This window comes from Drosophila simulans, chromosome 2L (assembly GCF_016746395.2).
Source record: "Drosophila simulans strain w501 chromosome 2L, Prin_Dsim_3.1, whole genome shotgun sequence".
In the NCBI taxonomy this organism is placed as follows: domain Eukaryota; kingdom Metazoa; phylum Arthropoda; class Insecta; order Diptera; family Drosophilidae; genus Drosophila; species Drosophila simulans.
Genome location: NC_052520.2, coordinates 4,106,106 through 4,121,465, shown reverse-complemented (window position 1 = coordinate 4,121,465; position 15,360 = coordinate 4,106,106). Strand labels below are relative to the sequence as shown.

Here is a 15,360-nt window from a genome sequence, read left to right as displayed (position 1 = left end):
ATATTATTATTATATTATTCTCCAAGTGCATTCCGCTTTCACTGTTTCGGCCCCTTACTTTTAATTTCGCATGTTGGCTAAACACAAAGTTTGTGATGGCTTGCCGTAAGACTTCTCCTGCCTGCCACTTCCCTTCACTTTTCCTGCCTTCCCTGCCTCCAAAGTATCCACCTTCATCTGAACTTTCATGGTTTTTTGGGGAGTTTTTGAGGTTCATGTATAATGCATGCAGTTGCAGAGGACCCAAAACCTCCAGCAAATGTCGAAGGCTGTCAACGCAACTTCGATGCGGAGACAATGTAACTCAAAGCTAGATACAATGTTGCAGGCTCCAGGGGCGGACAAAAGGGGGGTGGCTCAAACCCCTGTAACAACAACCAACCCGTCGAGCTGTGGAACAGAAACTGCAATGACTGAACGATTATGCCAATGGCAGGCCATGTCTAAAGCAAACGATTTGTCACAGTGCCAATGGAGTTGAGTCGGGTTCTCCGGCGGTGTGGAGTTCTGAATTTGGGTGGAGTTGGATGTGGGGCATCGGGTTTTATTGCCAATAACGGGTGATGGCAGCGGGAGGGGAAGTGGGACCGTAGGGATGCAGAACCGCAAACACTTTACCCCAAAATACGGCAGAGTGAGAACTTTCTCCTTGGCTCCTGAACTGCAGCAAAGGGAGATTACACTCGAGGAATAAATGAGTGATACGATTAAAATTTGTACTTAAAATAGAAAAATGCAGATAGCCATATTCAGGCTTGAAAAATAACTCATCAATCTATTTCCAACAATTTTCCTACTTATACAAGTTTTCTTCCGGAGCTTTCACCTGATTTCTGCCAGTGCATCCTGCTCGGCGTGTGGGCGGGTTTTTGTTGAGTGGCCAGCCCGCTTCGATTTGAAAACTCCAGCTGGGACAACTGCAGGGGAGAACCACGTCCTTCGTCCTCCGTCCTCCGTCCTCCGTCCATCGTTCTTTGCTGCTCCCTTGACTCCCTTTTGCAGCTACTCGAACATGACACCAAGTCCAAAGTCGTTGGCTGTTCATCCTTTTCATCCCGCTGCCACTCCCACCGCCCAACGCTCACCGCTCACCGCTCACATCCCACATTTCCACCCCTTTTCCCTTTCGGTTGTCCTTGCCTGTTGCCCAGCTGCAAGTGACAGTAATTGTTTTATTGACATTGATTGACATGGCAGGGGAGTGGGAATGCTGCCGGAGAATGGGAAACGGAGCTGGCAGCATCCTGCAGAACCAGGAGCTGGTTCTGGAGAGGAGCACAGTTGCTGGAGCAGCCAAGTCAGGCCAAAGACAAACTGCAATGCCAAATGCGAGTTTCAATCCCAATTTTTGTATCTTTCTTCCCCGACCCGAGAATTCCTTTCATCCCCGATTTGCAAAGCTCAAAAATGAGCAAAAGATTTCAATTTCATTTTGATTGATCGCATTTGGCCACCCACTTTTCTGCCCACTTTTCCACGATTCATGCACTTTTTGGCTTTCCTTTCCCTTTGTTTGCCCTTGTAAGCTGCTGATTAAACCATGCAATGTTGCAGCTTCGTTTGGCTTTTCTCTCCGTTTCCCGGCTTTCCCGCCAGATTTTCCTTTGGCTTTTCCAGCTCCTTCAGCAGCTGGTGGAAAAACAACACATCAATTGCCGGGTGTGCCAGCACAATGAATGTTGTGTGCCATTGTAAGAAAGACAATTGTTTGATTTTCGATATGTTTTTGAAAGGAGCAGTGAGAGAAAATCATTTCAATTATATTTACTGCGTACGCAGCTTTGTTTTGCAAAATTAGGATTAGGATATTCAAGTTGCATTAAAATAAAACAGTATTACAACATTTGCAACTCAAATTTAACTAGAAATGTGCTTGTGTGCATTCACACTTTGCAAATTCAAATAGCTTATAAACGAACAAGCATTTATTGCAGTGTGGCCAAAACTCTTAGCAATTCCGCCTTCGCTGCACTTTTCGTTCTGTTGAGGCAGCGAGTGCAGATTAGTCCTTGTGTAATCCACATCAATCCGGAAGCCCAGACCCTGAAAATATTGAAGGAAGGAAAACTTGCGCACTCCCGCCATCCATTTTCCCTTTTCATTTCCATTTGTTGTCATGGCAGCAATGACTTTGCTACTTGTTTCTCCTTCTCCTGTTTTTCATATTAATTATGAAAGCGCATTTGGTGAACGGAAAATTTATTTGGCTTATATTTCGATTACGGTTTTGTTTTTCCTTTCCGCTGCTTACATTCTTTTTTTGCAAGATTATTTTCCTGCCATTTGCGGATACTCAGGGGAGCAAGATGCCGAATTGGAATGAAATGTGATGCTTAATTAGTTTTATGCTGCTCCTGGTGATTACGCCGATGATCCTGATCCCGATGATGACGCCGATGGAAATGGCAAGTGGAAATCGGTCAGAAAAAACTTGGTTTCCAAAAGGTTGATTCATTCGGCTTGGCCTATAAGCGGATTTCTGACGATATAAATAACAGAATAATATCTTCTTGTTAGTAAACACTTTTACAAATTCGTTTGAGTATATAAATTGATTTTAAATGCAAACGAAGGTCAATTTTTCAACAATTTATTGGAAAAACTTCTGCCTCTATGTACATATTTAAATGTACTTCACCGTCCTGTGCAAAAATACTGCCTGACATACACAAGAAGTGCAAAAGATCTGCAGTCGACAACAACTTTGGAAAACTGATAACGGACGGCAACAGGAAATGTCGAGACCAGGCAACAACAACAACTGCAGTTAAGGGGACGGTCGGAAAATCGGGGGAGGGAACTAGAACCTTTGGTCAAGCTGGCAAAGGGAAAACTAGCTGTGTACAGCACAAAAAAAAAAAAACATTATTTTATTAAGTCTTATTTGCTATATTTTCTACTGATAACATAACTAATAATTGTATGTTTGCCTTTGAACAGAAGAGCGAAGTTTGAGATTCACTTATTTTGCACATGTGTATTGCTCAATGTTTTTCTCCAAGTGTAAAGTGCCAGTGCCACCGATAAAGTTGCAGTCTGCTTCGCCATAACTTGAGTGCATAAATCTTGGCCGGGCTCGGGCTCGGTGTGTTGCCTGAAACAGCCCTGGCCAGCCAGTATCGTGCCCCATTCTATCCTTTTGGCCCCCTGAAGGGCCGCACAAGGTGACATCTTTGGTGAGTGGCACGTTAAAGTAGCCAAAACTGGACTCCACTCCAATTTCGCTTCCACTTCCACTGACCAATGTCCAGACACTGCATAATAAATTGCAGCCGTAGTGTTATAAATATTCGCAGGTCCCCGCGTCGCCCATATTCCATATTCCTGCCTCGATTGCGATCTAAGGCAACAGTTTCGCACATGGAGATTAAAGGACGAAACTGAAATGCTGACGCAGCTGATAGAATTGAGAAAACAATAAAAACGTAATGCAGAGACATTTTTATGTCCTGGGACGTATTGCGGAATGATATATACCCTGCCATCGAAGCACTTGCAATAAAGTGCACAGGAATCTTAAACTTATATATGTAAATAGGTTGTTGCAATGAGCAATTTTAAACAAAAAAATATGGCAAATATGAGGTATTAATCTGGGAATTCATAAGCTTTGTTTTTAAAGTATAATTCTAATTCTTGTTACTAACCTCTTCGGATTGCCTATTCTCCCCATGTTGCATTTGCAACTTGAAAACAATAATATTGCAGTTGCTGTCGTTTTTCCCCAAAACCCTAACATTTCCACCAGTTAGTGGACAAGCCCATTAAGGGGAAAAAAGTCTGAGTGGGTGGGGACTTTCACCGTACCGCCAAATATGCGGCGACAACAATAAATTAATGCGATTTATTGCCGCGATAAGAACGGGACAGCAAGAGGCCTAGGGACTTGGGAGGAAAAAAAACAGGGTGTCAAGGGTGCGTCCCCTTTTTATGGCAATGTGTGTGGGCTTGTTCGGAATGCGGCAGATAAGGTGAGCCCCTTGAAGCGCCCATTACCACGCCATTTTCCATGCAAAAATTTGTCCCCTGGAAATTAACGATGCTCCACAGGCAATGCAGCCAAATGAAATATACTCGTATACAGCCCAGCGATTCCTCAACCATCCTTAACCCCTCCAGTTGGCAGATAAGCCGACTTACTTACCATTTAATTAGGGCCTCAATGAGCATTAGGGTGAAAATGCGGCAACAGCAACTCGAGGCACGCCCCCTGTCTGGGCCATCAAAATGCCTTTTTAATTAAAACCCGAAGCGTACGGAAAAAAACAGGAAAATTTTCGCCGTCAAATGATGTGTGAGAAGTCGATAGAGAGCGACGGTGGGCGTTAAATCACAATGGCAAACAGGAAGTCATGGAAAAATCGAGCTTTAGAGAGGGGAAAATCCCAAATATCGGACAAGGGTGCATGCAAAACGCTGCGGAAAACTCAAGGCTGGAAAATCTTGTGTGAAATTCTGTTGAGCCTGCAAACTTGCTATTTCGTTGGGTTGCGTTGGGGTTTTCGGTCTGGGGATCGTCTGGCCAGGAGCTATAATTGCATAAAATGCCCAGAAAAATAATTCTGCTGAGAGCCGCACAAATCGTTTTTACACGGAGAACAAACGATTATAATTTAAATACAAAATAAAAAATTAAAATAATTAATTGTAGTTATTGCAAGTTTCATTTAAAGAAGAAACAATTTTATGCTGAAGGTTTTAGGATTAGGATTTTATTCTATTACTTTTCGGTATTAATTATTTCGCGCAGTGCATTGGAAGGGGTGTGATAGCGGTTGTCTGGTTACTGGTAACTGGTCCCGTGCCAGACGCTAAGCTGCCAGTAAATCACAACCGAAAGCCGCTGTTAAAACACGAGCCTGCCCCGGAAAACTCGGAAAACTCTGTTGGTGGTTGCTTTGGCTTGGGTTTTCGGTTAGGTTATTGGGTCCTTGGGTCTCCAGCGTTTTCTTTTTGCACGATGGCAGTCGGTGGTTGCAACAGCCGCTGGCAGGACACGTGCAACACCCGGAATCGAAGGAGGGGAGCGGTGAAAGTGGACGGTACGGGGTGACTGACAGACAGCAGCATCAGAATCCGCAGGAACTGAGAGCCGGAGGGCATTTCCTAGTAACTGACACTCCCCACAAGATTTGATTATGGATGGAGATCGGGGAAAGTGCGGAACTCCTTCAATGCTCGTTAAATGCGCCCAAAAGTGATTCATATTCGAGGGGTTAACTTTCCGGCCTCATAACACACACATACATATATCAGCTACTTTCCACCTGCCCTTCGCGAATTCAATTTTCTTGCCCTTTTCGCAAACACAATATAACCTAATTTGATTGGGTTATTCACATAGTTATTCTTATGGGTGGTCCGATAGGGGGATCGAAGGTCTTGAAGGCACTTTTAAAAAAATTAAATGGAAATTGCTACATTTTATTATGAATAAAGATGTAGACTTCAAAACTAGTGCGCTTTTATATACAATCTGCTCTCTCCCTATTCTTATAATGTCATTCATTTCGATTGTTAAACGCAAAGCGACATAAGTGTAAAGAGTTTACAGCACGACGTCTGGGTCGATAAGGCATCCGCTACCCATTCAAATCAACAAATGACGCAATTCTTTAGTATTTGGCATTCCAAGGCCATACGTTCTTCAGATTTTATTTACAAACAATTTTTTAGCGCTCCAAAAATGTAAAACAATAGAGTCATGAATGTGAGCACAAAATTATCGTTGCAATTTATCTGGAAAGTAGGCGTTGCATATTTTCTTTTATTCTATTCTTCCATACACTTTTAGAAACTCCCTATACAATAGGCACAAGCAAAACGGAAAGGGGATTACCCTCATAGATCGGTCCTATGGCGTATGTCCACGCCCATTTCCTCGAAATAATCTCCATCCTCGTTATCGGAGTCGCATAACGGCTGATCCATGCTGTTTCTCCTCCGATGCTTCTTCAGACTCTCGAATGCCTTCTTGAATCTCACAGCCTTTTCGCTGCTGGTCCTCGATCCAGTGATTGGTATTATCCAGCGATTAACGACGTTGGCCAGAACAGTGACAAGAACCACGCCGATGAGCAGGTAAAGCACGACTAAAGCTGGATTGGGGGTACTTTCACCCGTGTCCGTGTGACCCTCGATGTCCTGAGGATCAACCTTCCAAGTGATGCGGTTCCGTGTCTTCTTTGTGGTGTTGATGCCTAGGGTATCATATTAATTTTTTAATGCATAAATCATAAAAACAAAAAAGGCTTAAGTCTTACCTGTAGTCTTTTCGGTACTGGAAGTAGGGACTATTGTTGTTGTTTTCCTTGTTGTAAAAACATTTCTTGAGGTTGTTGTCGTTGGTGTTGTTGAAGTTGTAGACGTTGTAGACTTTGGTGTGGTTGACGTCGTTGTTGTTGGCTTCGGCGTTGTTGAAGTTGTTGTCGGTTTTTTAGTGGTTGTTGTTCGCTTTGTGGTTGTAGCTTTTGTTGTTGTTGTGGTTGGCCTTTTAGTTGTCGTTGTACTTGTAGAAGTTGTGCTTGTGGTTGTTGTTGTTGGCTTCTTGGTAGTGCTTGTGGTTGTTGTTGTGACCGTTGGTGGCATGGAACTTATATCATCCTCGGTCGTGGTGAGTAGCTCTTTTGTGCACTCCTCCAAATAGTTTAGGCAACAAGTCTCATCCAAAAGGCACTCGTCATTACATCCACATCCCATGACTATACCATTGATGGTTGATCTGGAGGCCGAGATTGAGGTTCCGCATCGACCTGAGCAGCTCATCATGTCGTAGACCAGTGGTGGCTCGCTGCTGCCTGTCGGAGCCGGTGGTTCGGTGGTGGTGGTAAATCCGTTTGTGCCACACTCGCTGCCTGTCATTAGCTTTACATCATCGATGGCAATATCTCCGAATTGGGATCTTGCATCCGTTGCCGTGAAGATCACCTGGAAGTCCTCTTGCATCTCGTCAATGGTGATCGTGTGCTCTAGCCACTGGCTTCCCTGCTGACCAGATATCTCAAATTTGCTGCAACTAAGATAAAATAGAAACGGAACCAATCAGTATAATTGTTGCCATGCTTTCGAATTTATTTGCCACTTTTATCTAGTTGACTGCGCTCTTTAATCTAAGAACGCTTCCGCTCCGGCAAAACTCACTTGGCTCTGAACCTATTCCACATGGTTGCCATTGGCATCGAAACGGGCTTGACGGACACCACCAGACTATCCACACCAGCGCCAAACATGAAGTAGTGGAATCGGAAGCAGCAGGCGGTCTTCAGGGTGAGGGCTCTGGGATAGATCGGCGATATCAGATGGTAGCTTCCATAAGCCCCCAATTGGGTTTCCATGCGCATGTAGTGACCACCGGATTCGTTTTTAAAGGTGTGATCGTGGCGGGGTCCCGTTCTTAGGGAGTGAATATCGGATACCGTGCTGACCCGCTTCCAGGGCCGTCGGAAGGTCGTCTCCGCCTCCCAACCGCACTGATCCTCGCTCTCGAAATCGCAAGAATGATCTCTTGTGTGGTTGCTCCTCCGGCACGACCCCAGCTGGGTGTTCCACCTTTCTCCATCGCAGTAGGCAGTGCGACCTCCAACCAAGACATAGCCATCGTGGCACACGACATCCGCCCTTAGGGAAAGATTTTCGACGTGTCCGTTCTCCGGATCCTCGGGCCTCTCACATCCCCTACCTTATAATGTAAACACATAAAGCACCATTATATTTATATTTATATACGAATTTTGTGTCACTTACTGGCACAGAAAGGTTTTTCGCCTCGAAGGCGGCCATCTCGATCGCAAGTTTGCATTACTGATCCCTGCAAAGTGTAGCCGCGATTGCATCTGAATCTCACTAAATTTCTAGGTCGATAATTTATAATTCCATGATCCAAATCTAAAGATCTTTCACATCGTCCATGAATGTGACCTATACAATATAACACAATCACAGCAAGAGTCCAGAAAAATTCCATGCCGCAGAGATATTACGAACTTAATGTATAGATATGGTCGAAGGCTGTCAAAAGACTGAGAGTCGGTTGCAGTTCGACATTTTTTTCTCGTATCGAAACTTATCCACTCGGAGCAACGAAGAGCGGGAGACTCACACATTTACAAGATGGATGAAGTCGGAGACCAGATAACCGCTCATTCATTCTTTTTCCATTCTTAATTCACTCTTATTTTTATACAAATATATATAAATATAGATTCAAACCTCGTCTTATTTTCTTGCGCTGCACTTATACACACTTTTTAAACTTATACTATGGGTAAATCTTATAAGCCTAAAATGATAATAGATTTTACTACTCATACATGTTAAAAATGAGGTTCGTTGGTTTCGGATTTTATAAATTTTACATCGTCGATACCAATGTCTCCATGGAGAGAACTTGGGTCCACGACTGTGAAGACCACCTGGAAGTCCGACTTCATCTCGTCGATGGCGATCGACTGGCTTTTCCAGTTTGGGCCTTGATCGCCAGACACGATGAGCTTGGTGCAGCTGGAGGATAACATAGAATGTATTTAAAGCATTGGCGATTTGGATAGATCGCTTACATATTTCTGAAACTATTCCACATATCCTCGACCGCCATTGAAGAGGGTTTCACGGAGATCGTCAGGTTTCTTACTTCCGTGCCAAACATAAAGAGTTGGAACTGAAACCATAAGGAATGGCCCACCGTGAGGTTCCTGGGATAGATCGGCGATATGAAGTGGTAGGTCCTGGAAGCATGTACCTGCGATTGCAAGCGAATAAAGTGTCCTTCGACGTCGCTCTGGAAAGTGTGATCCTGTTGGAGACACTTTTCCTTGCGAAAATCTGCCGCAGCACTTATCCGCTTCCATGGTTGGGGTATGGCTTTGCTGGCCCTCCAACCGCACATATCCTCCCGTTCGAAGTCACAGGAATGGTCACCGGCGCTGTTGGCCAACTGACAGGTGCCCAGCTTCATGATCCACTTCGTTCCATTGCAGTAGGTAACGGAATTTCCACTGAGAACAAATTCTTTATCGCATTCGATTTCCGCCTTTAAGCCATCTGTGGCCGTAAAAATGGTTCCGTTGGCTCGTTTCTCAATATCATTGCAACCCGCTTCTGAAAGTCTTACATGTTTATTTGATGATTTACTGCTTAATTTAACTCACTGGCGCAGTAACGCTTCTTCATATTTCCATTGCCAAGGTGCCACGACTTTCCCTGCAAAGAAAATCCGCGATTGCACTCGAACTTGATGTTATCGCCTAGGAACCAACTAGATGACTCTGTAACTTGTCCGTTGGGCAACAGAATGTCGGGCTCACAACTGGCAATCGGTTGGATCACGATATATATCATAAATATTATCAGTGCCCACAAAACTCCAACAGAAACCAATGCCATTGTATAAATTTGGATGCCAAATAACGACTGAACTGAGTAAAGCTTTTGCATGAAAATGTTTACGTTTCCTTATCTGGCATTTACTTTTTTGTACCAAAAATCTCACTAGAATTAATTACTCATGGATCTTAAAATTTTGAGTGCGTCAATAAGAAGCTTATCGCTTACTTTTCGCGTATTTCCACATTATATTTGCTTGTACAAATATTGAACAAACCTCTGCGTACTTCATACTCTTTTATTCTATATAAAATAAACACTTCTCTTTACTTTCAGAACTTGGCGATATTTGTATGTGAAATGATACGGTAAGTTCCAAATGTTTCTTAATAGTAGGTGGGGTATTTTTACTATATATATAGTATATAGCCATACTAACAAATATTACCATCTTACCATATGTTATTCTCAATAAAATGAAATGAACAATGACCTAAATACTTGTAGAAATATTACTTGTTCGATATTGCAAAATCGCTGATAAATTTTATTGTTCGGTAGATCGGTTGAACCTGGGCAATATCTTATTATCAGTGAATGATAAATTATTCGTTTAGTTCATCCCCATATAACACCACTAAACTGGCGTTATCGTTTTGTCCTGGGACGCCATTCAAATGCAATTATTCGCATCTCCGGTCGGAATTGGATTGCAGGGCGATGGAACTAAATAGAAGCATCTTCTTCCTGTCGCCTGCAAGCTTAAATTATGGGCATCTGCTGGAAGGTCCTGGGAAATAATTGTCGAGGGTTCGGGTGGCGCTTCTTGCTGTGATTTATGTTTACTTCCGCTTAAGAATCAAACAACTCGCAATCATGACGTTCGCTCTCTCCGCATCTCTTTCCAAATCTCCCCCACTTTCGCAGTGTCGAGATAATCAGTCAATATTGACAACTACTTATTGGCACTTCCGATGAGCGCGGATTGGGGCGGAATGGTAGGGTTGGGGTGCCGAAGGACACGTGACCGGGGATCAGGAGCTGCCACGTGTCCGGCGAAATGCAACGGAAAGTGTAGCGAATTCCCTTTCTCCGATTTCCCGATTCAATGTAAGCAATTCAAATTTCATTCATAATTACAATCAGTGCAAAGGAAAACGAAGGGATGGAACTTAAGGGAGTTTTCTGACTGTGGGACTCTTAAAAGCGAACATAAAATCTGAGTGCACTGAAAAATATTAGCCAACGCCACATCCAAATAAAATGTATGTTAAAATAGTACATATAAATATTATTTGAAAATCCTAACAGAAGTAATATACCACTATTAGCGTGTTTGTGTGCAGCATTCGCAATGCATCAGATAAAAGTTGAAATTATTTTTTTTTACGGTGTAGCTTGATCGGCAGCTTGGCCGCTGCTGCCGCTGCTTCGCTGATAAGTTCCCGGCTGCTTAAATATTTGCTCATTATTATTATTATTCTTTTATTTGCGGCGCAGCCACTGTTGCCAGTGGTTTTGAAACTTCAATATTTGCGCTCAAATTACGAAGCTCAACCACCGGACTGCTGGTTGTGTAGTTGCCGGGCAATGAAGGTGGTTCGGATGGTAGGAATCCTTTCAGAGGTCTCAGGATTAGCGGCAAATGAGCAGCTGTTGGCAGGGAAGGTCCATGGCTAGGGCAAAGGTCACTGGGGCTGTTTCCGAGAGGTAGAAAGTTCCGGGAAATGCCTGGCATAGCAACGCAGCAAATCAAATTGGCACATTGTTGCTAACCATTTACTTACCTAAAAGTGGAATCTGTTCGGATAGAAATTAATACTCCTTTTTATGAGCGTATAAATTTATTATAGTAAATAGTTTAGGCAAGACAAGTCGACTATCTAATTTGTTAAAACAAAAATTGATGTTCGATTAATAATAATTGAAAGCTATTTAATTTGAATGCATTTGCTTGCTGATAATAAAATAACACGCTTTGCGCATACATTTTACACATATTTTGTATATTGTTTTGTTCATGTTTAGCGATACATGTTTATATAAGAATTACTTCGCTTGAGTAAAAATGATGTCATTAATATTAAGCAAGAGAGATTTGTAACAAAATCAAGCATACAGAAAAATTTCTCGGATTTCGCTTACGCTTTTTATTTGCATTTCAAAATAACTTGCCATGCATGCATTGTTTTTTTTTTTTTGTTTATGTTAAGTCATAAATATTTATATACGATTATCTTCGATTGGGTAAAAATTAATATGAAGCAAGAGAGATTTGTAACAATCTTTTAATACGCCCATCAAACAATATTTTGAGTTCATGTTCTTTGCTCATTGTGTTATCTCTGCAATATCTGTGGTTAATGGCACTAAATAATGAATCGAGCATTAAATTGAGTTAAACCAAAACTTAACTTGCTCGTCAGCTGCTCACTCCTTGCATATGCCAAAAACCTAATTGCGTTTTGCTGGAACTTTCGCTGCCAAGTTGTGTAGGCGAATTTCACGCCCGGAACTGGCACACACGTTCGAATTAACACGGTTAATGGAGGCGCCTTGCTCATCGGAGAGATGGGAGGCGCGAAAGTTGAAGTTCCACGGGAGTTGGGTGCGCAAACTTCAAAGATTACCTCGATAATTAATAAAATTAAACATAAAAGCACTCAACTCAGCCCCCCTCCTCCATCACCGAAGGACGACCGCAGACAGCCGGGGGATTCCGGCAATTTGCTCCAACTCCGGCGCTTTGGGGTCGGTTCGACCCTTGGACCCGCGCCGCATTAGGCCGCCTCGGGCGTGCCAAGTCCCTCTTTGGTCAGCTTCTGGTCGCATTAATTACAATGCAATGACCGCAGAGCACACACAAACAGAATGCACGATGGGAATAGGTGGCATTCCCTTTCGGAATACCAGCGGAAATAGAGCATGCAGTCATAAAACTCACTTCTTTGTTTTAACTTAGATCTAAAAAAAATATTTAAAAAAATGAGAAAGTTAATTGCTAAAACATGTTTAGATATATATGGTAAAATTTGCCCTTCTCCGCGTAATAATCACTATTCGTGCGGGTTCCAGGTGGCATCCACTCGTGAACAAGGATGTCTATGTCTACTCAACGGGTCTTTAATTTGCGGCAGTTTATGGAACTCATTATGTTGGCGGGCGTGCCATCGGCTGCAGGCGTGGGATTCGGTTGCCATGCCGCGCGGCGATCTCTTGAAAAAGTTGCCATTCCTGATGGCAGTCCGAAAGTTTTCGCGTAATTTCATTTAAAGTCCTCGAAAGTTGCAATTGTTGCTGTGCGGACGCTGACGAGAGGGCACTAAGTTTGTGGCTCTTAGTGTTTTTCCCGCACCAACCGAATGGCAGCAGAGCAGTTCCTCGCTCATTATCCTGCTGATTTTTAGCACGATTCCGCGAATTTGCACCTACACACATAAATGTGGCATAAATCCAATTAGGCGCCACCGGCAGCGCTTTAATTGACGGCGGTTGCCGCCTACGTGCTGGATGAGCCACCCTTGGTCACGGGCGGGTTAAGGTGTTCGGGGGGACGTGGGTTAAGGGGTAACGGATGGAGCCGAGCGGAGTAAATGAATTTCCATATGCCGCTTTTGTTTTCGCCACCGAGATATGAATGAATGAATGACTGCGGTGCGCTTCAGTTCAGTGTGGTGTGGAGCGGCAGTTCCCTGGCTCTTTGTGGGCTTATATGGGTCTAGATGGGACGACTGACAGCTCCTGTTCCTGTTCTGTGGCCTACATTTCACAAATTGCAGCTGGAGCACGACGAGAAATGGGAAGACATTAGTTGGCGTTCCATTTCAAACAGAATAATGGGGCGCCTTTAAAATTCATTGAATTGCGCCTTGGTACTTGGATTTGGTGTACGCGTGCAATTTGTATATCTTCTTAAATAAACTCAATTTAATCCACTTATCTGCTTGTTAATGCTTTCATTTTGATTTCGAGCCGACGCGTCAGCTGGAATTTTCCTCCGCTCGGATTTTTCCGCTTTTCCCAGCTGTCAGCGGTATTCGAAGTGGCTGACTTTCGTTTCTTACGCAAAACTGCAGAAGTGACACGAACAGGAAGGGGAAATCGCTGAGGAGGCGGTGCGGGGAGTGGAGAACGAGGACCTGCGCTTGGCACTAAATTAAAATGTCAGTGTCGTGTTACTTCCGGCGCCGGGATTGCCCGCCAGGGTTGCCAGAGTGCCAGAGTGCCGGAGTGCAGCACTGCCACTTAAGTCAAATTGCATGCTATAAATTTGGTGCCAATCAACTTAAACATGGCACATTATGCACCGCCTGCAGCTGCAGCTGCCTTTCTTCTTTGTTATAAATGCGGATGTCTCCCGCCACGCCCACCAGCCCCTTTTCGGACGACCCATCCGTTTTCCCGCCCGAGAAAAAATGACTTTGCGAGGTCGCAAAACTTTCGTATTTTACGGAAATAATATATATATTTGTGCCTATTAACTTTAATTTCACTGCATTTATTGCAAATCCAAACTCCGGCCAATAAATTTGAGCTATACTTGCATTTGATTCCAATTTACCGCAATTTCGATCTAAAAATGCCCAACCACAGCAAATCAAAACACAGGGCATTTAATTTAAATTCTTCGTTTTTGATGTTTTGCTTTATTTTTACCATTCGTTTTAAAACTGAATAAAAAAATATTATATGTTTTGTTTTTATGTGTGTGACTGCATGAGAGTGTTTGTGTGTATGCATAAATATTTTAGCTTATGTTTTCTTTTCTGTTTTGTGGGGTGGCAATTTGTTGAATTGAATGAAATCAGAAATGCATACAAAATAGTTAACAAAGTGTTTTATTGTTTGAATAGCCCTGGGGCCTCAAATTCTGTCTCTAGTTTTTTGTTCATGGATTTATCGCTTGTGTGCCACTTCCACTGCCGTCAGTCAAATTGCAAAAAATATATATGTATATATAAATATTTTTGCTAAATAAAAAATTTACTTTGATTTTTGTTTCGCCTTTTTGTAGTGTTTGGAAATATAGATTTAATGGATTCCGATTCGTTTCGGGTGTTTTAAATGAAAAATTATGCTTTACTTATTTACAAATAATAAGTAGATGTATATGTAAGTGTATATGTATATATATATAATGTATATCCGCTTATCTGGTTTACAGTGTATAATTTATATCATAAAGTTTCTCGTTTTCGCTCTTCTTGTTTATATTTTGTTTTGTTCATTCGACGAGATTTTCCTTATTTGCTTAAGAGTTCTTAATTCGTTTTTTCGCTTTATTTTGTGGCATTTGCTCTTAAACACTTGCTTACTAGTTAAATTCATTTCAAAATTGTTTAAAATTAACTACAATTTAATTTAAGTTGCCGCTGCTGCTTATTTACTTTGCAAGTCAAGTAAATATATACAATTACACATGTATTTACATTTAAATCTTAGCTACATAAAATGTTGTTCTCTCGATCTTCTCACTTTGTGTCTGTGCCATTGTCAAAAAGTTGCAAAACACATGATAAGGGTTAAAAACACAACGTAATGCACAAACAAAACATTTATATTAACTTAACCAATCCTTTTCTAGTTGACCTAACGATAATTACAATTAAAATTTTGAATTTCAACACAAAGTTCGAACAAATGGAAAACAGAACAAATAGTTTCGTTAGTTGGTAAATTTTGTAAATTAAATTAAAGTTTTCAGAATGGAGGAGCTGGTTTCTTTTTTGTTTTACTTTTTATCTTAATATTTTTCAATTATTTTCAATAATTTCTTTAAAGTTTTCTGTACTTTTTTTGTGTTTTTTTTTTTATATATCTTACTTAAAGCAACGTTTTCTTTTTTCTCGTATTTATTTAAAAGTTTAAAATTAAGTTAAGGTAAGTTTTGTTTCCTTTTGTTTCGATTTCTTTTTATATATTTTCTTGTTTTTTTTGTGGCAGGTCGTACTGTTTATGTATATATTTTATCTTTTGTCGATCTGTGCTGGTAATATTGCACAGAACCAACAAGAATCACTTACGAGTTAATTAGCCTAA

At 41.9% G+C, this 15,360-nt stretch overlaps 2 protein-coding genes across 2 annotated transcripts; both read right to left on the bottom strand.

Annotated features, from left to right (window-relative positions):
- Window positions 1-5,614: 5,614 nt before the first annotated feature.
- LOC6730939 lies at window positions 5,615-8,085 on the bottom strand. Its single transcript, XM_002078066.4, has 4 exons — window positions 7,744-8,085; window positions 7,141-7,678; window positions 6,264-7,015; window positions 5,615-6,200 (listed from the first exon to the last, which is right to left on the bottom strand). The coding sequence occupies exons 1-4, from the start codon at window positions 7,961-7,963 to the stop codon at window positions 5,842-5,844; spliced, it is 1,869 nt and encodes a 622-aa protein (XP_002078102.1). The 5' UTR covers window positions 7,964-8,085; the 3' UTR covers window positions 5,615-5,841.
- A 112-nt stretch (window positions 8,086-8,197) lies between these two features.
- Window positions 8,198-9,434, bottom strand: LOC6730938. The gene is made up of 3 exons (XM_016179524.3): window positions 9,147-9,434; window positions 8,556-9,096; window positions 8,198-8,499 (listed from the first exon to the last, which is right to left on the bottom strand). Exons 1-3 carry the CDS (start codon window positions 9,430-9,432, stop codon window positions 8,313-8,315), a joined length of 1,014 nt encoding a protein of 337 aa, XP_016023387.2. The 5' UTR covers window positions 9,433-9,434; the 3' UTR covers window positions 8,198-8,312.
- Window positions 9,435-15,360: the final 5,926 nt, after the last annotated feature.